General features: G+C 45.6%; 1 protein-coding gene across 4 annotated transcripts in view; it reads left to right on the forward strand.

Annotated features, from left to right (window-relative positions):
• The window catches only part of LOC135396839 (potassium voltage-gated channel protein eag-like), a 73624-nt gene that overhangs the window by 9246 nt on the left and 37777 nt on the right, over positions 1 to 26601 (forward strand). Inside the window, exons 1-2 of one of the 4 annotated variants that reach the window (XM_064628043.1) lie at positions 13372 to 13680; positions 22624 to 22638. The exons of 2 other annotated variants lie outside the window; for them this stretch is intronic. In XM_064628043.1, the coding sequence (XP_064484113.1) occupies positions 13602 to 13680; positions 22624 to 22638 (94 nt within the window). In that variant the 5' untranslated portion in view covers positions 13372 to 13601. Of the gene's footprint in view, positions 1 to 13371; positions 13681 to 22623; positions 22639 to 26601 lie in introns of those variants that run through there. One more of the 4 variants, XM_064628044.1, reaches the window with a different exon arrangement.

The raw sequence follows: 26601 nt of genomic DNA on the forward strand, positions 1-26601 counted from the left end.
GTCGTCGTCGTCTACAGGCCGCGAAGGCAAACCGACCATCACTGTGGCGTCGCTTATAATCAGTCATCTCGCACCGCAAATTCCCAATTAATTTTTTTAAACGTTTCAAAGCAGTTATTTGGCTGTCGGACAAAGGCGAGGTTCTATGCCGCGGAATCAATAGCGTGAGCAAGTAATAGACGCCCCAGCGTAGATAGTATGAATGTACATATATACACAAAAGGGAAGTACACGTACGCAAGATAAATGTCTGGAGGCTCTGACAATATATCTTCTGAACCCTTCTGTTAAATGATCGTTGTGTCTCGCTTTCAACAGGCAGAGAGATTCAAAGATTATGCACTGTAACAAACAATTAATCGTGTACCATGTATGGTCGATATAGCTTAAAATCATTAAAAGTGGCACTCCTAGTAAATCTATTACACTGTTGAAAAAGTGAACTAATCAATGGCAAATTTTTGAATGTGACAATTTATTTATTTATTTATTCACATACCCCAAAGGCTCTCACAGGGCATTACTCATACTTGATGCTACTTGATTTTATGAGCAGGATACAACGCGCACGAACAAGAGCAGGAAAGGGTAAAACATTCAACTGGCGAAATAGTTCGTATACCCGGTAACTCGAAAAGGTAATGAGTCTCAGTGATCTTTTCTGCAGGACAACTTGTAATTACTACCTGTGACACACACACGCTATTATTCGTTTCGACGTGTATAGTGACCTGCCGAACCATAAATGATGCCACTCCATCAAAAGAAAAGAAAAAATTAAAGGGAATTAAAGGGAAATTAAAAATTAAAGGGAATTAAATAAGTCTTCAATGCCCAATGCTCCGCGTGACCTGAGACTGTGAACTATATACAACGCACGCCTCAAGGAGCAGAGGTCGCTCAAGACGTAATAAAGTCACAATCGTGCGCCTGACAGTGTCCGTCCTGCCGCAATCGTGACATTGACAGATCTACTAACTGGGTGCCATAGTATACGTGCAGGCGAGCAACCGTGTAATTGCGTGCAAACAGTCTGAAGCCTACTGACCCCAAAATGCGCTCCTTCAAAAGGCGAACATCACAATGGCAAATCACAAGAAGGTGTGCGAGCTGTCGATCAAAAGCGTGCTCTTTGCCACTGACCGTGGCCAGTTTTTTTTTTTTTTTCACTTTGTTTTTTTTTACTTTGTTTTTTTTTTTACTTTTTTAAGTCTTGACGTCGAAATTCAGAGCGTAGATCAGAGCTAACAAGATTTTAAAGCTCTTGCGCGGTATAGTGATCAGTACTGAGCATACCATTACGTTGCTATAAGAGCCCAAAGCGTGAATAATATACCGAAGGGCACTCTGCCGTAGCACGTTTGCGGGAGTGGTAATATTGTTAAACTTTTTCACATTGCTGTTAATCACCTCATCTCATTGTCATTCACGTAGTTTATTTTCACGTACTTTTCAGGTATATGGCACCACCACCTTTTACTGTATGGATGGATGGATGGATTGTTGGTGCACCCCTGGTGGGCCTCTTTTAAACGAGGGTCCAGCAAAAACAGCGAACTGTGCGACATGCTAAAAATGTTTACAGTGCAGACCTCAGTGTTGCCTATGCGCTATAGGTACAGCGGTTGTTCACATGCGACCTTTTTTTTTTTTTTTGTGAACCCCTTGTCGGCAATTAGATCTCCTACCAGATCTCATTTGCACTTGAGCTTTTCATTTACATTGCGCTATTTTGGTAGGCGTGGAGCATTAGCACGACGCTAACGCAATGTTATAGCGCGGAATATGTAGTTACACCATCTCTCTACGCTGCGCTGAAGTTGCCCGAAAGTTCGGAACATTTTACTCGACGTTTTCAATAACTGCATCAGCTGTGCTTCATCGATCGATACTTAATTCACCCTGATACGGTAGCAGCGGACTCGGAAGTCGGTCAACGCCCTCATAAAAGAAGCTCATGCAACTTGCGGTCAATGTTGACTCGTTATGGCTGGTAGGAAACGCATGGAAGATGATAACGTCACGCCAACGTCGTGGAATTGGAGGACGGTGTTGATAGGTTCTATAACTTCTTGTTTTGATTTCGGAGGTAAAACAATGTCGAACGTGATAGTCCTGCATTCAATTCTAGGAACGTACGTGTATGTTTTTTTTTTTGTTTTTTGCACTAGATTTGTGTTGAGCGTGACATAAGTAAATTGATAAGTTGATAAGTAATTCTTAAAAAATATGGAAAATATCATTTGAGTGTATTTACCAGGCGTAAACTGTGAGTGACAGATTGTGATGGGATATCGTCACTCCCGGTTATAAGACTAAACATGAGCGTAAAATCCCGAAACCCGTGAGTTAGCAAACACGGAAACACACATACTAGGTCTCAAGGCTTTGTTGAGATGTGTGTTATGCAGGAAATCCAACGTGAGACAAGTTGAGAACTCCGACATATTTTCGCTTCGCGTTCATCATAATTCATCCTCTCATATTAACCTCTGTGAAGTGGTGTAGGGCCCTGTGGCTACCACAGGGAAACATCCCATGTCATCATCACTTTTTCATCATTTGTTGTTGTGTGTTGTTGTTGTTGTTGTGTGTGTGTCCGTGTCCGTGTCCGTTTTTTGTTCTCACAGGGCTCGCCGTAACAGTCAAGATTGTTCTCTCCCACTTTTGCAAAATAAAATGTCCCTATCGTTATTAACTCCCTAGTATCGGGGTTTTAGTGTCATGTATTCCGGTCACCAGCTCGCTTGGTTCTTAGCAATTCTTTCAGGCTACGTTTTGGAACCACACGCTACCTTATATAGTCCCAAGAGAGACTTCAAACAAAGTAGACAAGACTATATTATAGACTATACAGACTATACAGATTATTTTTTTTTCGCGGGGGGCTGGGACGTCTCTAGGGGGAGGGGGGTACGCACACACACGCAAAGAAAAATCTTTTTCTCCCGCATTTACGAGGCACAAGGCTGATTGATGTGATTTGCTTCGATGTTTAACAGCGCTACAACAACAGTGGTCATACTGCGCCATGACAACACACAATGGTGATCGCCAGCTATCACATTTATCGAGCGTTCAGCGAATCAACCTGAACCACCGTGAAGAATATTGGCGCCATACATACAGGGTGGCGTACATTTTTTTAATCACCCCATGTCATAGTCACGATTTATTTGTTGTTGTCGTTGGCCTACATTTCTTTGTGTGTGTGAGGGGAGGGGGGGGGAGGCTCAAGCCCCCTAAACCCCCTCACTACGCTCCTGTGTCCAACGTATGGGACTTAAACTGTAGGTCCGACGTGCGCCTCTTAAATTCGGGCACATCCTGGTTTTTCTTCCTGCCATCATGTACCAGCTAGTCCAGTGCGCTCTCTCCCTTCTATCGACAAAAATATCTCGCTACTGTTTAATGCTGTATTTTTAAATATGTTGTTTGGAGTGGAATTGGGTAATACGTATCATGGTTGCAACGTACGAGAGTGCTCTCCGCAGCCGCACTCAAGAATTTCGCTCCGCAGGAAACCCTGAGGCAAAAGTGGGCTAAATCAGTCACGAATGAAAAGGGCCGTTTTCAAGAATACATCATGCGAATAAAATTAATGATAAGGAACATAGTTATGAGCTCTGAAGCTTCGCAGATGTCCTTCTTTCAGTGAAAGTAACTCAAAAGAACTCCTCTTGCATCTTTTTGCTGTTCGCCCCTTTGTTAAATGATCGGAAATTTCAGTGCCTAGATCTGCTTCGAGCAACTGCTGACTGCTTAAGTTCGGTAGTTAAGTATCTGCCGTAATGCAAAATAATTCTAGAGAAACTTATGACGAAATTGCACGTCTAAATTTCATCCAGTCTGTGTTATGTCTCTAAAGGCCAACGAGATAGGAAAACTCAAAAGAAAAAGGTAGAGAATAAAAAAATAAAAAGACGTGGGAGGCTGCTGTCAGAATTTTCTGGATGCGTTGAGGGATGTAGATTAATGACTGCGTTAATTCGTGTGTAATGCCACTGCGTCTTTCTCGGGTTAGTCTTACAAGGAAGCCCATGCTTATAGGCTTGTTTGTGAGCGCAGCTAGGAAAAACCGCTAAGATACATCAAAATCACATCATAAGTAGACGGCCATTTTGTTTTCGGGTTTGGTGTTTTTTGAAAGTCAGAGCAAAATATCGGGTTTTGTTTTAGGAGTCTGCAAAATAGAGTAAAGTCGGGTGATATCGCGCGGGAAAAAAGAGAACGGAGCTCTTTTCACATTTCACATTAACCCCAAATGCCGAACGGGAGTATTGATTGATTGATTACGTAGCGTTCTACAGTACCTCTATATGCGATTGAATTTGTACTGTGACAAGTTTGTTCTGGGGATTTCTTTCGGGATTTACCCTGTGTGACCATTATGCAAACCCGGGCGTTAAGAACGGGTTTTACCAGGTTAAACACAATGCTGTAATCATACGGTGCCAGTAGCTTTTTATTTGCATTCTTTTTGTGTATCAGGCGCAACATTAATAATAATAGTAATATGTAATTAATTTGCACGTAAGATCCAACATTCTACGTATAAAATCAAGAAATAATTTAGTACCAAGCGTCGCGGTGGCTTAATTAAAAAAAAAATGCTCCCTACCTAACCAGCCTATAAGACCAATTCGATAACAAGCACTCCTACCTGTGCACGGGTTCGCATAATCCAGTGGAGGACTTTTGTCTTCCATGCCGTCGTCTGCTTTGCTATCGTCTGCCGGCATGAGGTCCCCAAGACTACGACGGACTCATTCTTTGAGGTGGCCTTTATGCCGGAACGGAAAGGAGGTCCTCTTCCACTCCTCCCGGTTGCTTCGCACCGGTGGATAGGCTACGGATGAGCGGATCCCGTAAAAAGTCGCTTCAAACGTGTGGTTTTGGGTGATTGAACAAAGGCATATCGTCTTTCTGACACCGACATTCGGAACATGCCTAGCGTGTTCCCGTGGCCAACTTATTTCTGCGTTCGAAAATGGATGAGATGTAGAGCACGGATGACCTCGGTGGTGTAAGGTCCGGCCAAATCTGGGTTACAACGACCGGATAAGATCGAACTTTAGGTGGATTCTATAGACTGATATGGGCATGTGGGCGTGATAGTATGTGTGGACCGGAAGGGTTTTGATTACTCTGACGGGGATTGGTGATGATAGCTTGATAGCAGGGATACTCTCGAGGTCTCCGGCATTTTCATATGTTACGAGTCGAAAATGAGAGATTTGGGAAGGAAACAGGATGTTGTAGGCGTTGTTCGGAAAGTGTTTATTAACATACCGCAACAAAGAGAAATAAGAAAAGGACAATTCCCGATGAATGTATGTCCTTGGTAGGCATTGAAGCATTGCTTGGATGTTGGAACATAAATATTCAGTAGTACTCACTCTTCTAGTGAACATGTGAATAGTGAATAGCGAACTTGCGAGTAGAGCACGTGAGAAGTAATTGGTGGGGGGGGGGGGTTATAATTTATGTTAGGAGTAGCAGAACAAGTCGGGAGACGAGTTCAATTTCTCCTCTTTTTTTCCTTACAAACAAACAAACATCAATACTAAGTTAGTATTGTTGTAATGTGTGATCGGAACATTATGGACAAAGACGAATTCGACGTTGATCAAGATTAATCACTAGAGTCAAGCTGCAGTTGGGTCAGTGTATATAGCATCCCTCAATGAGAATGAGATGCCAATGGGACATGGAAGTAACATCCCCCAGGATAAAGAGAGCTTTAGAATAGGACGCCCAAGCGCTTTGGGGCTACAAAGAAATAGTGTCGTCGCCACTGCGCGAACCCAGAACCCACACCGCTCTTTTGGTTACCAGTGACAATGAATAAAACTAAGAAATATGACCGTCGTAGACGGGGGAATTATAAAAGTATCGCTATAGGTATAGTGATACGGAGATCGTGTTACCGTCAATTTATAACGGAAAAACTCTTCCCATACCGATTTAAATAAGTATCACGATCCGCGTACCGAAAAAAAGTATCGATTGCGATAACGGCGTTGCGAGGAACACTGGGCAAAATTCGTGGAACTCCTGCACTCTCAGAATAGAAATTTACCGCATAGCACGTACACTCTTAAAAATGAACTTCACCGCACAGCACGCTCCTAACCAACCAACATCTCGAATGATATCGTTATCTGCCCTGATTTGTTGAAAACGGGAGGCGTACGCCTTTTCTGTGACAATTATGAACAGCATAAGTGTCACAAAAAAGGCGTACGCCTCCCGTTTTCAACAAATCAGGGCAGATAACGATATCATTCGAGATTACGGTTGGCTAAAAACGTGCTATGCGGTGAAGTTCATTTTTAAGAGTGTAGTGCGCCAACTACTGCTACGATTGATAGGGATATCACTTCTGATTCGGGGAGAAAGAGAGAGAGAGGGGGGAGGGCAGGCTTTTTGTAGCAATTATCATATATCCAAATTGCTACAAAGAGGCATACGCACCCTAATCTAATCGAATCAGATGAGGTAACCCTATCATTCGTGTGGCAATGCTTGGCGGACAACGTGCTATGCGGTGAAGTTCTGTTCCGAGGGTGTGGGACGGGAAAGAAGGGTTGAAAGCCTCATGCAGCGAGTGCCAATAAAGAAAGGTCACTCTCTCAGGTCATTCCGTGTCACTCAGCATGGAATGTCCAATTCAGTTCATGTCCATACTTTTTTCGCTATGGCGTTTCCAAGGAGCGGCAACGCGACGTGAGGAAACTGGCACGTGAAAAATATGGCACTACCCGAGTAACTTAATTACAGTTACATTTTACAGTTCCTTTAACCAAAAGTGGTAACTATAGTTACAATTACAGGTTACTTTTGCAGAAAAGTCACTAGTTATTAAGAAAAGCATATGGATACAGTTACAAGCTACTTGCGCATTGGAGTAAATAAGGAATGTTGAAATGTGCTCACGGAGGGGGGTGCCGATATAGCTCGCCGTTGCTGGCCACACACGAGTGGGCATTGTCACGACTGTAGAAAAAAAAAAAAAAAGAGGGGGAAGATGAGAGTTGATGGGTGGGGTATAGGGAGGTGAGGTGCTCACGACAACAGTTCCTAAAACACGGCAAGCCGATCAGCTTATCCCTTCGAAGTGTCTGACATCACGCTGTTGATCTTTGATTCAACAGCTTTCTTTATCGAATAGTTTTTGTAGAGCGTTTCTGACCTGCTAAAACGGTTTTATAGTCACGATAAGTGCCACTAGAATCAGCGACGCAACAAAACAAACACATGTTGCGCTTTTAATTACACCAAAGAAAAAGAAAAGAAAAGAAAGAATCGTAAAGATGCACGCTTAAAAATGAACTTCACCGCATAGCACGCCTCCTAACCAACCATCACCTCGAATGATACCGTTATCTGCCCTGATTTGTTGAAAACTGGGGGCGTACGCCTTTCTTGTGACGATTATGAACAGCATAAGTGTCACAAAAAAGGCGTACGCCTCCCGTTTTCAACAAATCCGGGAAGATAACGATATCATTCGAGACCATGGTTGGATAGGAGCGTGCTATGCGGTGAAGTTCATTTTTAAGAGTGTGGGCGTGAGTTCCAGCACCTGCGACCCTCCGAGCAGCGCTCTGAGGTAAACAGAGGGATAGAAAAACATTGATACTGGAACTCTTCGTAGTGTATATGTTTCTACGTCTCTTTGTCAGTGAAGCGAAAGTATAAAGTTTCTGATTATACTATATAGCAACATAACTGTTCAACATTATTGCTCACGCTGCATGGCAACCCCTCTGCTTTACAGTCTTTGACTTCTAACTACATTTCTGAGAGGCTTTTAAGGCACAATTCATCCACGAGACACAGCAATGTATTTAACTCGAGTACGGAGCAGTAGAGCTTCCGAAAGACCCCCGCGGTTGTCGCATTTCTGGGTAAGTATGTTATGTAAGCTCGACACTTGGATGCTTCCTGTGCCAAACAAACGCGCAAATAAATAATAAAGCGAAGATGTACAGTGCATTCACGGCTATGCACACGTGACGACATGTCATTACAATGTCTCACGGTTCTGCTTCGCTTCTTCCTTGTGAAGTCCTCTTCCATGAGGGCACCGTGCCATACGAAGCCTGAAGGAGTCGCGCGCTTTTGGCAGAGTTATTCGACAGTACATCGCTCATATTTCAAGAAGAAATGGTAGACTACATACAAATACTGCTGGACCACAGTGTCATAATTACTCATAAGTAGTGACATCCAGTATGACCGTGATGGTCTGCGTGTGAAATGTAGTGTGCTTCAGCAACTCCGTCACGCAAATAAAGGGTGAATACTCGATGAACTGCGTGCGTAATGGCATCGAACTTCTTTGGCTTTCATTTTAGTATCCCTGCATTCTGGGTGAAGTTCAGCTCTGTCACGTGTGAGAAATACGGGCTGGTGAGAGAAGGTAAATTTTCGCCTATATGAGGCGGGATAAGTGTGAATTCCCCCCTCCCCTTTTCGGTGCGCAAAGAAGTGCGCAATAATAGCCGGGGGGGGGGGGGGGTGGATTAGACCTAAAATTCACTTCTGAGCACTTCATATTCAGCAACGTAACAGCTAGTTTATTTTGTTGCATAAATGATCCGCACTACAAAGCACAAATTTAAATTTTAAATTCCTCTATCAAAAGCCTGTCGTCGGCGCCCCTTCTAAGGAAAGCTCCCGGGGCGGTTGCCCTTCCTGTCCCACCGTCGGAACGGCTCTGTTGAGATATACCCTTTTGTCGAGAGATACGTATATACAAATATGCTAGCAAGAAAGAAAGATTTTTCTGTTGTTGTTACATTCAAGCTTTCAACTCAGTGTTTTTTGTATGCTAGTATTTTCTGTTTTTCGTCACGACGTTGTTAACGGTGTTGGCGACTCTGTAAAGTATACGCGTGTGCGCGTACTAGGTGTATACTACTAGTACTTCAGTACGTACACCTACAACCCAGTTGCCACGGAGAAAGGCTTGACCTTGCAGAGCTCTGCGAGCTGCTTTTCCCGGCGTTGCACTCGCCGGAGCATCGATATACTGTATTTATTGCACGTTTCTTATCGTTTCGTATTGAAGACGCTCTTCTTTCAATACCACTTATGTCTCACTTATGTATGGGATGTTCTTATTCTCCGCGGGTAACGTTAAGGGCTCAGTTTCTTTGCTCACCTTATCTCGAAGATGTTCCTCATTCCGACCTCAAATATAACCTCGAGACGTTCAGCCTGGATTGGATTGCTTTAATGTTGCTACTGCGTCTTTCGCCTCCGGCTCGGCAACCTTTATAAGGTCATCGTAGGCGGTACATCTTTGGCGAAACTCTTCTTGGAAATGCTATGGAGTTTTATTGAAGCCCTACTATATTCGTTTGAACTTTTTTGCGTTGTTATTATGGTGGTTACGCAATTTGAGCGTGCCGCAGACACGTGGTGGTGCTACGTGACCCTCTGATGTCACGGACGGACCTACACGGTGTATGGTACCTTAACGCTATCGCAGCAGAGCAAGCACGGTGTTACCCGAAAGTGCTACCCGTAAAGTCACCTTCTCCCGCGAACACAGTTGCGGCCGTCGTCGGCATCGCATGAGAGCGCGTTCCTACAAGCCTGTCTGCGCGCCAGTGACACAGATCGCGCGTCCGTGACGCGCGGAGTGACGTGTAGCATGCCGTGCGGCTTGTCATGTTAATCTCGTCGCATGATCGTACGAGCAATATGGGTCTTGGAATCGAACCGCGTCCTACCCAGAAGCTGAGGTCTGTAGGGCGGTCGTCGCATTCGATCGCCGCCGCGCTCGTGATTCTGCGTCGTTAAGAGACCGGAAACGATGAAAGATATATCGGGAAAGACAGATGTAGGGGTCTTAATGTCATACGATGAGCTTCACCCATTACGTTAAATATTTGAGGCCGCTCCATCGGAGAATGTGCCTGCGCTTCCGAAAATACTGCACCATATGGTACGCCAACACGACATTCTTACGCGATGAACCACTGCAACGTTTTTCGTTGAGCGTGGAACATTTTCTACATTTGTGGTAAATGCGACATATATGTTCCAAACTTCATTACCCTATTTCATCTCGAACATTGTGACGAACGAAATTGTCTCGAACTCAGCTGTGACGGAGTTCGTTCCTATCACATAGCATAAATGCCGTATTTTCCGGTGTATAACGCGCACCCCCTAAAAACGGGCCGAATTTGAAAAATGTTCTATGTATAACGCGCACCGCAATGGTGCTATACATGCTTCTGTATACTGCCACCAGTATACACAGTAAACCAAAGCGGTGCATCATATATGCATATGCTATATTTGAAACACATTTAGACAATGATGAAAGAAGAAAGTCACTGAAAAGGTTAGCCAGCTGTAGGACTCGAACCCACATCTTCTGGATTGCCGGTCCAGGGCTCTACCAATTGAGCTAAGCTAACACACCTCCTCAGCGACTTCCAAGGGTGCGTCATCTGAAGGCACAAACCGGCCACTCTCTCTCACTCATCCTCCTTTCACTCTTACATTTTTGCTCACTCATACACACATTCCATCGTTAATTTCTTAGGCAATTTGAGGCTTTGCATGTATTTGTCCTTTCTATGTTGTTCCAGCCTCAGAACATCAGTTCTCTCTTGTTCAACATTTAGACAAATCCGTTACACTCCGATGCAACAGCGCCGCTGTCATAGTATACTTCAGTGTACTCTCTGCTTTCGATTTCGCGCCCCTTCTCAATCACGCCATTCTTCTGAAATGAATTCAAGATTATTGACTGCTGAATAGCATCCTTAAGCAGCGTCAGCAACCGTTTATGAAGTCCAGTGTCCTTTCGCCGGTTTTGTCAACTGAGCCTAAGAGATATGGTAAAGAGCCACAGCACACCCTGGAAGTGGCTAGAATTTGCACGTCACCGACCTGAAAAGGAACTCTGCAGGAAAATATTTCCGTGTATAACGCGCACCGTTAGATAACGCGCAGGACCTCTTCAGAGCACTTTTTTATTGTGTAACGCGCGCGTTATACACCGGAAAATACAGGACAGTCAATAATGAAAAAAAAAAAATGTAGAAAAGAAAAAGAAAGAAAGTGAAGAAATGCACGTAGCCAGAAGTTCCGCTGTTGAACGATGAAATTCCAAATGAAATCGTCATGTGCTCGAACAGTTATCAAGTACGCGGCAGGTATACAGCTCGGGACAAAAAGTTCACGGAACATCGTGGCGTTGCATTTCTCCATTGAGGCGACAGCCTAACACCACGCAGGTGCGGACGCACATACTTAGAGGTGGATAGCATACCCGGTCACCCGGATCTCTTCCTGATAGCTAGCAGGAGGCCGTTCCGATTAAGAAATACGCTAGTGCCGTGTTCCGGAAACTTTTGTCCCAAGCCGTACATGTCTAACCAAAGGCTGGTTACGTATGATTGCGTTCTTGTGCATCTCAGAGACGCTAAATCTCTCCCAAGCAATGGCACCGCTAAATCTCACCCAAGCAATGGTATGTGTCGACAGGTAGTTGTTACGAACATCAGTGATGGGCAACAAATAGTTCAGCGTAAGCGTGCTGCTCAAAATTCAACGAGCTGACCAATGGGTCTCTCTCTCTCTCACACACACACACACGCACGCACACACGCGCGCACACACACACACACACACACACCTCCATTTTTTCTTTTCCAAATCAATCAATCAATCAATCACTTAGCGTTGCCTGTCTCCCACTCGCACACTCCCCGACTCCTTCCTGTTGTCCTCTGTCCATCCACGTCTGTGCGCCGCTCATAGCCTCAGTCGCTTCGCGCCGCTAACGTCGAATAAATAAATAAATAAATTTTCATAATAAACTACTTCAGATAACACACCGTTAGAATAATCATCCGTCACAAAGCCAGAACCCGACCTCAGTACTGTCTAGCGATTTTTTTTTTCCGGCGACTGCCTGACAGTGATGCAACGACGTCACTGAGAATACCAACACACACAACAACAATTCTCAGTCCTACCAGGAAGCCAAAAAAAGAAAAAGTCTGAGAAAATGATTCCAGCTAGCATAGAAGGAAGAGACGGTCCCGTGTCCCCCTATGGTGCCTCTCCTTAGGGATCCCTTCGATTTAGTAAGCTTCGTTTTAGAGAAGATGTCACAGCTGGGCGAGTTACGTTTTAGGGACAAAAGGCTCGTTTTAGTGAATTACGTTCTAAAGACTGAAGACTTAGACTTAGTGAACGCCGTTCTAGCGAACTAAAGTTCTGGTCTTAGTAGCATGAAGGTCAGGCCGACCAGCAGCCAGTATATAAATCGTAAGTGTATATGACATTACCAGAGTAGACCACCCTTTATTATTCGGGAAAATTCTCTAAGCTGCAGATATCTTGCTCGAGAGCTGGGAAGAGAACAAAAGCGAGCATAATATATTTCCGTGCAACTGCCAAGTAGACAAAGCACACCTCACTCGGTTAATAAAATATGAGCACCTGTGGCTTGCATTGGAATTACCACACCTAAGCCTTAGCCGAAGGATGCGTGTAGTAGGATGCATGTTTTACGATTTTACCCAGAGTGACTATGCAACAACAAAATTATTCGCTTATACAGTGTCGTACACTCTTAAAAATGAACTTCACCACATAGCACGTTCCTAGCCAACCATCAGCCCGAGTGACATCGTTCTGTGCCCTGATTTGTTAAAAGCGGGAGGCGTCCGCCTTTTTGTGACACTTATGCAGAAATGTTAATTGTCACAAAAAGGCGTACGCCCCGCGCTTTCCACAAATCAAGAGTGATACAGGTATCACTCTTTACAATGGTTGGCCTTTAGCGTGCTATGTGGTGAAGTTCATTTTTAAGAGTGTAGTTTCCACTACGGGTCATACCTCCGTCGTGTGGTTTCCCAAAGCAATCCCCAAATCATGAAATCACCGCACAATAGAAGTGGTATAGATAACGGGAATATGTTAGCTCTCTTCTGCTTTTTGTTCACGCATTTTGACCCACGCAACCTATAGAGGCACTGGCGGGAACGGGACCATTTTCTCCCCTTCCACGCCAAATGGAAAACATTCTTTTCCCTACACACGTGGAAATGAGCCTCATTCCACATGTGCAGGGAGAAACAAATGTTTTCCCTTTCTTGATTTCCCTGTTTCGATTGTTCTTTTTTTAAATCAAACCGGAAAAGTGCGTGGAGGGCTTTTCCCGAATGGAACGAGGGCGGAAAGAGATCCCTAAATTCTTCTAGTACACCTTTTCAATCACCTTCCGCGGTACGGCGCCACCGCCGCTTGTCTTCCTTCCCTTTTGTTTGTCGAAGCAATCCCCGTTTCCCTAGCAACGAGCATCGGCGAGCGGGGCGGCTGGGGACCCCCCTCAGGACTCTCAGTGGCGCCTCCAAGCCGTCCGTCGCCACCACCGTGGGTTGAGGATGCTACGCCGTCACCGCGCTGGTTCGGCCGGCTGATGCCGTGCTTTTCACGGCCAGGGCTGCCTCAGTGGTCAGCAGCCCTGTGGCGGCTGCGTAGCCCCCGTGGCTTGTGCACGTGCCCTGGGGGCCCCAAGTCGCCGCCGCCGCCGCCGAGGTGTTGGACTAACTAACAAGATGCCCGGCGGACGTCGAGGACTCGTCGCGCCGCAAAACACCTTCCTCGAGAATATCATTCGAAGATACAACTCCCTGCGTAAGTTACATTTCTCAGGTGCCTCTCCATTGTCCACGGCGTGCGGAGTTCACAAAGCTCCCAGTATGACGCCTGTGCGATGGTTTGTACGTGTACGTTTTGGTTAACGAGGTCGGCGCTGCGCGTCGACTGCATTGCAATGACGAACCTACAGAGCTGGATGTCTCAGTTACGTATGGGGCCCACATGGCTGTATAGGGCCCACATTGTTTTGCTTGTGTACCGACATTACATTCATTGCATTGGCCAGTATATCATTTCTTCGCAAACTTGCAATGATATTAGCCCTCAAGAACTGTCGTTGTTGTCCTCACCCTTAAATGTTGAAAGTGGAATAGAGAGAGCCCCTGTCAATTATGCTGCAGGTTTCACATGCAGGACGTTGCTTTCTCTCTCTCTCTCTCTCTCTGTCTTCTTTCTGGACTTGTATTCATTTAAAGCATATCTTCACGCTCCTAGCCAACCATATTCCAGAATGACATCTTTCCTAATTTGTTTAAAAGGCGGGGCGTACGCCTTTTTGTGACAATTAGCGTAACTGCGTAAGTGTCACAAAAACAAGTTCAATGAGAGAGTGTATAGCCTTCTTCTTTTTGTGGCACAGTTTATAGACACGGCTATACATCACTATTGATTGTCAAGGACTCTGGAGGCATTTCAAAGTGGTCATTAGGCGTTTGCTTTATGGCTTACCGCTATTGTGGAGCTGAATTCTGAGAGACAACTATATAGTGTGTGTTTTGATTATCAGAGGAGGGTAGAAGATATGGAATCGTCACTTCGCCAGCCTGTTGCTGAGGAATCATACTGTTCGAAACAGTACAAAAAAAAAAATTGTTTCCGCAGTGCTGCACAATTTTGGATACGGTTCAGAATGACCCCATAGCCCCTTTCTTTCTCCTTCTTCTTTTTCTATCAGCATTAAACATTCGCCCCCTTCACAGAAGCACGTGCTGCTACGCACGCTGATGTGCCTACGACTTCAAACTCGTTTAACACAAGGAAACACAGTGCGGATCAAAACGAGGCGTTTGTAGTGCTGTAGAGGCTTTACCTGTTTCGCTCATAGCCACAGTTGCTTCGCGGCGCTCACACGGAATTGAATTTCCCTCCTGTCTCTTCTATGCGAGTGGTCATTCAGTTGAACCTGAATGTACACGCCGCATTAACAGCATCAGTTACCACGCACTACGATAAGCCGTTTGAAAAGTAAGAAAACAAACCCCACGGGTCACGTAAAACTGATAAAACGATAGCTCGTGATAGCCGTGTGACGTCACAGGGTACAATACCAATCTGTTTGCTGACGTTCGCAGCCCAGTCATCAGTAGGGGCATGAAAACCGCGACGTCATCTGCTTTTTGAACGTGCATCCACGTAAGCATAGAGCTAAAAAGTCGTTTCGTCGAAAGCTATTTGAAAAAAGAAAATGACATGCACGCTGGACAGGTTTTATCTGTAGCAGTCACGACTTGACTACTCCGAGGCGGAAAGATGGCAGGGCAAATGTATGGCACACGAGCCCTGGTCCAATCCGGAAAGCAAGCTTTCGTACTACAAACGCTAATCTACGTTAAAAGTGTTCCGTGTCCATTGGAGACGCGCATGCGCAAACCCTTGCATGTGATGAAGTCGCCCGAGTGCATTGTGACTCTCGCTATTATGGGTACGTTGTCGTGTACGTTGGAATATGAAACAATGGTAATTCGATTACGCCCTCTTTAGCTCCATTCCACTGAAACGCGAATGTGTCTTAGGATGGCCCTGGAATGCGATACTTTGAGTTTGCTGTGCACGATGATCACAGTGAACGGACCTTTTTTGTGTCGCGTGTAGTGACTTCGTGTGCTATTTTCTCTGTACTTTCCTGTCTCGTTCAATGGAAGACAGTTCCGAGTATGTCGGTTTTAATGTTTTCTTTTGATTCGAGTGTCGCAAAGCGGCAAGTTCCTTTACGAAGTTTTTCTTTTTTTCATTATCACCATGAAGTGTGCTTCACCGCAGAACGTCACACTGGCATTCACTTGCACACTGCGCGCCATACTGGCGACTTCGTTTATGATGCAATCGATGTGATGTTAGTGGTGAATAGTCTTTTTTTTTTTTTTTTTTCACTAACTGCGGCTTAGTGGTCTGGGGTAACCAGTCTGACTTCGTCGTGACCTACGTTCCCTTTTTTTTTTCTTCCTCTATCACATCATATCACATCTTCTGCTTCCAAAATTACTTAAGCTAGAGATTCGAATTATAAACTGTCTACATAAAAGGAATCAGTACATGGCTAATTACTGCAGAACCCTATTATTTCGCGCCCGCTTAATTGTCGCGACATTCGCGAATTGACATTTTCGCGAATTTAAGGGGCACGTGAAATTTTCTGGTTTCGAAAATTTCGGAAATTTGCCGATTCTTTTTCTTATTCTCAGACGCTCCGACATGCTTCCAACAGGTGGAGCTCAACGATCCGCGTTTTCAACGGATGGAGTATAATCGGCGAACGGGAGTGTTCAGAGGCATTCGCGAATGCTAATGGTCACGAATATATTGACTGTTCCGAATTCGCGAAATGTTGGGGGCGCAAAATAATAGGGTTCTACAGTATTATTCCTTTGAAGATGCGAGCCAATAAACAACAATTTTTCGAAGAAGCCTTTCGCGTGTTGAAGGAGAGAGTTCCGTGGAATGCCGTGCGCGAGCGATGACAGTAAACCAGTAATGATACAGGCATTACTGGTCATCAGGCGTTACGACTGTCGCACGGGGGGGGGGGGGGGAGGTTAGAGGGGATCATGCATTCTGGGCCTACTTCATAGGGAACTGTGCACGTAACAAAACTTCACCAAATAGTACGCTTCCCGCCACCTAGCGACCCGAACGCCATCGGTCTCGCCACTGATCTGTTGAAAGCGGGAGTCGCGCGCGTTTTTTGTGACGCTTATACACACTCTAAAAACAGAAATTCACCGCGTAGCACGCTGTGCGCCAAACATTGCCACGAATGATAGGATTATCGCTTGTGATTCGAAGAGAGCACTTTCCGCCACTACTTGCGATTGCGCGCTCACCATCGCCGTCACCCACTGGTACAGAAGCTTCGTAAGCGAAACCGCAGCAAAATCGCGCAGTGTGCGCAAGAACTAACGGACCATATACCTGCCTTCACTGTTGCCCCATCCGCTTCTTCAGTAGCGCCATGGACACTGCCGAAACCATCCATCTTGTCTCACATCCCGGGGATCAAGGGGCGGAAGAGCCAAACCCCTGCTCCAGTCCTCAAGCAGGCTACTCTGGAGTGGATGGACGCTGCATACGGAAACCAAACCGCTGTATATACGGACGGTTCCTCCACTACAGGCGGCTCATCTGCGGCATTTGTAATCCCAGAGGAGTCAATTTCACGTGGGTTCCGCCTATCGCACCGCACCTCGGCCACCTCTGCGGAGTTGTATGCCATACTGCTATTCCTAAGGTCTATTTTGGATCACCACCCCCGCCTCTGGGTGGTTTACACAGATTCGCGGGCAGCGCTGCAGTGCATAGACAACATGGGCATCCGTGGCTCCTTGGCTCCGGTGGTAGTGAACATCCTGACGACACTCAAGGTTTTAGAGGACAGCGGCCACCGGATCACCCTCCAATGGGTCCCTAGCCACATTGGAATAAGAGGCAATGAGGTAGCGGATCGGGCAGCTGCTGCAGCTCACCATCGCCGCTCAGCTGTCTCAATCATACTTTCGAATGGAGATAGGCGCTCCCTCTTGTCCGCTTTGACGTCGCCCTGGGCCCATCAGGAATGGTGTCATGACATCACCCGGTGGTCGCTTCTGTATGCTGTTGACCCAACGCTTTCATTTGACATGCCAAGCGGTTTCCCTCGCCTCTTTACGTCTCTAGTGCGTCGTTTACGACTTAGCGTCGCATTCACCCCTGCACTCCGGTATAGGCTGGGCCACAGCACCACGGCGCTGTGTGCAACTTGTGGTTTACCGGCAACAATCCGACACATTCTCGAAGACTGCAGCCAGTACGTACGCGAGCGACGGGCCTTTAAATCTCAACTTGAAATGCTGGATCAGAGGCCATTCAACATCTGCAAAGTTCTCGGCCCATGGAGTAACCCTGGACACCAGTGCCGTGCACTTGGCGCTCTTCTTTCCTTTCTGAGGGCCACCGGCCTCCTTCACGAACTGTAGGGATTTCCTTCCCTCGTCATCCTTTCATGTGAACCTTTTTGGAATGGGGTAGGGTCCTGCACTCAACGCAGGGAAACATCCCACATCATCATCATCCATTCATCTATGTTGTTGTTGTTGTTGTCGAAGAGAGCAGGGGGCGTACGCCTTTTTGTGGCAATTTGGGTATATGAGAATTGCCAGAGAGAGGCGTACACACCCCTCTCTCTTCGAATCAGAAGCGATAACTAGGGTTCCGCGCTTTCGGTTTTTATTTTTCGGCGGATTCGGCGTATGTTTTTCGGTGTTTATTGATTTTCACGAACTCGGCGTTTGTCGATGTTTTTCCTGGCGTGTGCATGGTTTACCCGACAGTTATCGGCGGATAGAAATCGCAATGTAATTTCCGCACGACGCGCTCATTGAACCTCGCGCTAATTGTTAGCTGCGGCGGCGTTTTACGGCAAACGAAAACGTAAACTGACATTTTTCGCGACCATCGTATTTCTGTACGGTTTTCTGATCTGCATCAACAACTTGCTGGGCATGTGCAGCAATTTATCTCTGTCATCGTTCCTGGTATGCCCCTCTGTATTCTATGTTTTTCTATTAAAACCGAATGAGGGAAAATTTCCCCGGCGTATGTTTTTCGGTCTTTTTCGATTAAAACCGGAAACGCGGAAGACTAGCGATAACCCTATCGTTCGTGGCAATGGTTGGCGAACAGCGTGCTATGCGGTGAAGTTCTGTTTTTAGAGTGCAGTTGCCTTAACCGTCACAAAAAGGCGTACACTCTTAGAAATGAACTTCACCGCATAGCACGCTCCTAGCCAACCGTCATCTCGCTCTCCTGATTTGTTGAGAACGGGAGGCGTACGCCTTTTTTGTGACACTTATGCTGTTCATAATTTCACAAAAAAGGCATACGCCTCCCGTTTTCAACAAACCAGGGCGATAACGATATCATTCCAAGTGATGGTTGGGTAGGAGCGTGCTATGCGGTGAAGTTCATTTCTAAGAGTGTACATTCTTAGAAACCAACTTCACCGCATAGCACGCTAATCGAGCACATCAAGTGTAATGCCTGGTTTGTTGATTATCTGCCTGATTATCTGCCCTGATTTGTTGAAAACGGGAGGCGTACGCCTTTTTGTGCCACTTATGCTGCTCATAAGTGTCGCACAAAAGGCGTACGCCTCCTGTTTTCGAGAAATCAGGGCAGATAACGATATCATTAGTGATGATGGTTGGCTAGGAGCGTGCTATATGGTGAAGTTCATTTTTAAGAGTGTAGGAGTGACAACGGTATCATTTTACGCAGTGGTTGTCCCCTGATCGTGTTATGCGGTGAAGTTCTCTGTAACATATTCGGAGCTCAATAACAGCGGGGATATTTCCCCTCCCCTCGTAAAATGCGCCCGTGCAATTATAGTGTCGTCTGCTGGGATTTTATCGTTTCTCCCCGGGAGGTGAGGGCGTGGATGGTAATCAATCACTCTCATGACGTCACGCTGTGTGATCGCTGTTGACCCAATCGAAAAGTATTTCGTTTTATTTGTTAAATACTAAGGGCCCTACCGGGGCACGTTGTGTTTTACGGGCAAAGAAAAAAAAAGAGAAGAGCGAAACTTCGCACACATAGCGTGTTCGATACCAATCATTGCACACAATGACACCGTGAGGACCCCCTACGTGAGGAGGGCGGAGAATATGCCTTTCTGGTAACTATTAACGGAAATTCCAAGTGTCACAAAAAGGCGTACAACTTCCATTTTCGGGTTTTCAGCAAATCAGACCCATATCGTTTCGGAGTGATGCATGGTTGGGTATAGGACCTTGTTGTGCATGTGTGTGTGTGGGGGGGGGGGGGATGTATTTATTAGAACAAAAAGAAAAAAGGGGGCGGAAAGGTCAGCCAAACGGCATGTCGACTTGCTATTAAAAAAAAAAGATAAAGAAAAGAACGAAAGGAAATTAAATAATCGTAAAATAAAAAGAAAAGAATTGGGGAATGAAGCATAAACTAACAAAAGGTGAAAGTAAGATGAGGTAGATTAAAGACAAAGACGACTTTAACAAAAAGATGAGGGTAATGCGTATGAGGGTAAGAGGTAAGGGTGGGACACTGAAGAATGTGGACTCGATTTCACAGGCTGTTCATGAGACCTGAGACTGGGCCGAGCAGGGTGGCCAGAGAAAAGTCAGTGCGCCGCAGCTTGAGTTGGCGTCGTCTGAGCGCGGCTCGAGTGGTGTCGAGCCTGCGGCAGTCGAGGAGATTTGGAATATCAGCTTCATCAGCGCATGTGGGGCATTTGGGCGAGTGGAGAAGACTCATTTTATAGCGAAGCAGAGGGGTCCTGGCGACATTAAGTCGTATAGTCGGTGTAGAATTTACGCTTCTCGACGCGAGCAATGTGTGGAAACGAAATCCATCGACGGGTCAATGGACCGAAGATGATCGTTTAGTTGGACAGCGCCCTCTTGAAACTGCTGAGTGCCGCTGTAGCGGATTCGGCGTGTCTGTAACCGACATGCTGAGACTGAAAGTGGTAGTGGACAATTATTGACGGGGATGTCCCCATGTGCCCGACGTGCTAAGGGTCCGCGCGGGTGTTTCCATGCAGGCCGGTGTGACTGGGTAACCATCGGAAACACAGGCTATGACCCGAGGATAGAAGTCGGTTGTATATTGCGACTATCATGGTGTCTAGGCCGCCGATTGTTCTGGTACAATAGTTTACCAGAGCCTCTAGCGCGTTTACTGTCCGTGAACCCAGTCCACGCGCCGGTCGCTGATCACGCAATGTGGTTCAACGCGGTCCAGTATGGCGAAGAACTCTGACTCGGTAGATGACGTTTCGTAGCGGAGACTCTGCGCCACTTCAAGGTTTTCATTTGGGATGTAGAATGGTTCTGTTGAACCGCCTTGAGACACTGATCCATCGGTATACACAGGGAGTCACTGAGAGTAACACACACGCACACACACATAAAGATACGACGATGAGATGGGGCTGATGCAGGCCCATCTCATCGTCGTATCTGTGTGGGATGACATTTTGTCTCTGTAGTGTACATTTCATAAGAAATGTTATATGGTAAACATTGAAAAGGCAAATGTTATGGCAAGTATACTGATGTAACGAGAACACAAAATCCAATTCGGACAATGATATAGACGTTAGGCCATTGTTTAGGTTTAGATTACACACACACACACACACACATACATTGGATGGTAATGGGCTGGGCGATTCACCGCCGCTGAGGCGGTACACTGCCCTAGATTACAAATAATTATGTATGTACGGAAATATTGCGAAAACTGTGTGCATATACAAGTATAACGATATTCTCAACAATCAGTCACTCAAATGGTACTTCTATATATTTTTTTAAATGTACTTATCAACTTATCAACCTATACGTGATTAAGTGCTGTCCTGAAGTGTGATAAAACGCAATCAAGTATTGTCTCCAATCAGCGCCTTCGACGCTTGGCAGATCAAAACCCAGCAGCTGCTGACAGAGGCGTCACGACAGCTACACCGCTGTCTTTAAACTTCAATTATAAATATAATTCGCCGCGAATTTAGTTTGCAAAATTTTGCACAGTGGCTCTGAGCATCGTACAAGAAAGCACGCGAGGGCGCTTAATATACTCTCCGCTGGAGGACTGACTAACAAGCTCTCAGGCGTATAGCTGATGTCTGCAGACGACACTGTCGTCTGCTTTTGTCGTCTGCATCCTCGGTTGATAACAAGTTATTGAACCACAAGTTATTGTACGCGAGAGATGCTGCGAACCGAGCGCGTGCTCTGCGTACGCTGTGAGCGCCCAAGCTAGTAGGGACTACACAGCTACAGTCCCAGTGTGGCCATCGATTTGCTGCTGGCAAAGCGAGCTATTTTAGGAAACGCGCTTCAAAGCCAAATTTCGCTTTGGCTGTGAATGCCGTGTATGGGCGCTACGCTTTGCACATATTTCATATATTTTCTTTCTTCCCTGACACGTGCGTTATTACATTAGTTTTGAACACGTGACTGGGGTGAGATCTGTTGCAGGCCTCTCTGTTTTTCCCGTTAGAGAGCTTTCTTGGAATATTGGCTATCTTCGGTAAAAGTTTCACGTTTTTAAATGACTAGTATACCGTTTAAATAGCTAAAAATAAAGAGGGTAGGACGTTAGAGTGCATTTCCGAGAAAGCTGTCTAATATTTGAACGACCCTGCGAGTGACTTTGTGACCAGAGGCGTTGGAAAAACTTCAAAAGAAACGATTCTATAGGCAGTAACGTAGGCAGAAAAAATATTTGGGGGGGGGGGGGCGCTACGGGAACTTTACATGGGGGAGAGGGTTTCACCCTCGGCTTCCCTCTCCTAAACGCTCTAGCAAAGGTGCGATTTAAGTAACTTGAAGTAACGTACTTCAAGGTACGGCCACTTTTTCCTGGCTTCTAGGCTCAGCACGCGTCAATATTTCCTTTTCATCTGAAGCCAGTACAAGCACCATCGCATTTGTAGGTTGCGAAGTTGCCCTGCCGGAACCACGTAATGCTAGTCAATCCAGCGAAAAGCATGGCACTCAACGCAACAAATAAACTAGAATTTAATGCCTTTTGTTTTTCTTTTTGCCTCCAACGCTGCTGGTGTTTTGGAACGATCGCATGGCTGGTGACATTAAGCGAGGAAGCTTTGTAGTGCATTGCTATTGGCTCGCGTACAGCACGCCCAGTACTAACACCATGCAATTCTTCCTTTCATGTGCTCAGCTGTCCACCTGAACGGTATGTGGCACAATACTTCACTTTTCAACTTTCCCCTCCCTTTACGCTTTTGTTGTGTTTGCATAAGAAATATTTTGCCGGTAGCACGCCAGGGAACGGAAACTAATCCACGCATTTTGAGGCTTCCAACGTTCAGGTAGAAATGTACGAGGTAGAAAATAGTCACGATTCAAGACAGAAAACTTTGTGATTTCAACACATCGATCAGGTGCCATGAGACACGAATATAATTGTTCGATGAAACCCACACAGGTGTAAGATGTGACAACGCTCTCAAATTTGTCAAGTGCATATAGGGATGTCTTTTGTTTCATCCCCAAAAAGGTGTTCGACTAGCTAACGAAATTTAGTTGATGATAGGGTAACTGGTAAGAGGTAAAACAGATTAAATTTAATGACTTTCAACTCCGCTTCGTTTGCTCGATACAACAGGATCCGCGCAATGTACTGAAAATGCGAGTGCATGGAGATGGAGGAGTAGATCAAGGTTGTTCTTTTCCGTAGGCATCAGCTCCTACCCCGATGTACTCGAATTTTCAGCCTATTGTGCTGCTCGAGAAAGGTACTGAATACGGTAAGAAGAATAACAAAAAAGGAGTGATGTACAGAGCCCAGCTATTTAGCGAGCTCTAGCAGATTGGAAGCTGTTCACGATAATGGTCCTGAAAACATAGGATAAACCAATGTCCTGACCCATTTGAAGTGGCTGACATCGTGTCCCAAGCAGCACAATGTACTGAAAGTCGAGTGCAATAGGGGTGGACGGGTAGGTGGAAGGCCTTCAACAGACTCGTGAAACTAAAGAACATTGATAACACAAATACCGTCCACCCCTATTGCACTCGACTTTCAGTGCATTGTGCCGCTTGGGGTTGCTGGTCTTTGATCTGGCAGCTTTCGTTATCATATCATCGTCTTCGCAGAGTTGTTTCTGATCTGCTAAGACACCTTCCCTATTAGTGAACGATACGTGTTTATTATCTCTTTACACAAAGCAGGGTAGCTATCTTGTACCGAAATGTGTGTCAACATCTCCATGTAGCCTAAGTGAAAGTGACAGGTATCTTATCTCGTCGTGTTCCCGGCTCCCCACGCCTCAATTACCATATGTTTATCGTTTCTTATACTCCACGTTTTCTTTATCCCTTGCATTGCACTGCGGAGGAAAGCACAAGTATGGCGTACAAGACACAACACGGTACAACGGTCACGGTTCAATCGTTAATCGAAGCCATAAAAGCAGATTACATGTGGATACTCTGTACATTTGCATGCCATCGTGTGCTTTCTGCGTGTGGGATGTGTTTGCTTTTGAGTTTGCTTTCGCTTGTTTGCTCATCATGTGTTCACGCATGATTGTCATTTACATTTACTGAATGATGTTGACTCTTCAAACGTTAACGATAAAAGAAGAAAGTCACTGAAAAGGTTAGCCAGCTGTAGGACTCGAACCCACATCTTCTGGATTGCCGGTCCAGGGCCCTACCAATTGAGCTAAGCTTTTTTTTTTTTTTTTTTTTCACGTTTATTATGGTTCTATGGTCTTATGGAGCTAAGCTAACACACCTTCTCAGCGACTTCCAAGGGTGCGTCATCTGAAGGGACAAACCAGCCACTCTCTCTCACTCATCCTCCTTTCACTCTTACATTTTTGCTCAGTCATACACACATTCATACGACGGGATCGACGCAAGCGGCAACTGTTGAACAAGAGAGAACTGATGTCGGTTCGAGTCCTGCAGCTGGCTAACCTTTTCAGTGACTTTCTTCTTTCGTCGTTAATTTCTTAGGCAATTTGAGGCTTTATATCTATTTGTCCTTTCTATGTTGTTCCAGCCTCAGAACATCAGTTCTCTCTTGTTCTTCAAATGTGTTGTTTGTCTGCAATATATACCAGTGATGTTCCTTATTGAGTTGCGCGATACCAGGGAATCAATTCTAAATATTAACGCAAAATAAAAGGTAAAAAGAAAGATAGCTATGAGAGACACAAGATGTCTTAACCACTGATACGTTGATATACAAGGAAATGGATCATATTATCGAGCGAGCACAGATGTTCACTTCACCAAACACATTTTAATGAACTACTTATCGGGCATAGTATATCTGTTTCTCCTTTCAAATTTTGATCCATTGGGTAGAAAGCAATAAAGTTCACGCAGTTTAACAAAACCAAATTTATTGAGCGTTCATTTATATGAACGTACCATGACAGCTTGGGGGTTGATCTGCAAGTTTTATTGCACGAAAGAAACTGCTGAGCACAGGGCTCAAACAAGAGGTTCAAGCTCTGTGCAGGTGGCGACATCTACGACCTCTAATCAAATTTCAATGCCCTTCGCACCGCCGCACACGCGCCTTTCGAACAGCTGGTGTTCAGCTGTGATTGTCTTCACGCTGCCAATATTTGTGTTGACGATTGGACAAAATCGTTTGACGAGACCAATCGGAGCACGCTCCGCGTTGGTTGCATCCTTGAAAAAAAGAGGAAGAGGGAAAGAGGGCAAGCTGCCTCACCAGATTCTTCATGTTTTGGCAATATCAATCTCAGTGACGATTAAAGTTTCCGAAAGTACAAAACTGCGACGCGATTTCAGTTGTGCCCGGCTTGCGATAAATTTGCTGCCAACACGGATCTTCGAATCGGTGTTTGTCCCTGATAGATTTTTGTTTTGTTTCGTGTTAGCGCCACGAAGCGACTGTGGCTCTGAGCAGCGTACAGACTTGGACAATAGGAGAGTGGACAGCATGAAGGAGCGGGTGACAGGAGGGCGACCAAATTCGGCGATTAGGCGACTACCGGTTATCGACAGCTTTAATATTTATTCGCATACCCGTTTACAATACGTGCCATTCACTGCGTACGCACTGTGAAGTATCTTTATGAAAAATGATTAAATCGGTTCTCTGAAATTACATAAATCCGGGCCACGCAACCAGCATATCAATTAGACTGTAAATGGTGCTTTCCCGCACTAAGCATACTGGTGCAGTGAACCAAGCTTTACAGGAGGGCCTTTCCGGTGGCTGATCTTGGCCAGCAAGCAGGGCATATACTTCCGATTTTAAACACATAGCTCTGCTCCGCATAGCTTGTACACTGATAAGCATTCGTTCGGCATTAGATATCATGACGTGTATGCGGCGTAACGGGTATCGGTTCTGTTCCCGTCAGAGCCGTATATTAAAAGGGAGTCTGGCCATTGGGAGGAGTCACAACAAGAGGCTCGACTTGTCAATCACAGTTTCGCTCCACTGATTGGTTTGCTCTTTATCAAGGGGGTCGCCATGACACCTCACTGCCACCCAAAATGGCGACGAAAACAAACACAGTGAAGCGGGGATTTCGTGACAAAAAATTTTCAGACTACTCTGATTTTACGCTGCAAATGTACATCCCCATATACGTTTCTCGGAAATCAGTTTCAACTGATGCTCATCCATCGATATCTAACCGAAAATAATACGTTTTGTCGCCTGGTGTTAGGCCTAGTGAACACGGCGATCACAACGAAAACATAACAAAAACGGCGCTGTGCTGTACAATCTTATATTTAATTGCTGGATTTCATGGATATAAATATTCTTGCCTCTTATATTCCAACTATTCATGTAGATTTGATTAAAAATCCTACCGACAACAGAGTGTGTCCCAGCAGGTGGTTCTGCCGGCAACGGTACAACGACGGAAGCAGACGACAATTCCCGACGTGCCTTACGCTCCCTAGGTGGCGCTCATCAAAATTGGCACCAATAATCCACCAATTTTGCAGATTGCGAGAGCTATCCATTTCAATCCCATCCAATCCACTTGCCACCCAAAATGGCGCTGCCCATGTTGGATAAGGGGGCAAATAATGAGGATAGGCTGATTGATAGCGCCCCATATTTCAAGACTTCATTGGTCGGAAAGCTGAAAAAGTGGGCGGACCTTCAGGTATAGGCATGACCCATTAATGG

Source organism: Ornithodoros turicata, chromosome 6, assembly GCF_037126465.1.
Source record: "Ornithodoros turicata isolate Travis chromosome 6, ASM3712646v1, whole genome shotgun sequence".
Classification (NCBI taxonomy): Eukaryota; Metazoa; Arthropoda; class Arachnida; order Ixodida; family Argasidae; genus Ornithodoros; species Ornithodoros turicata.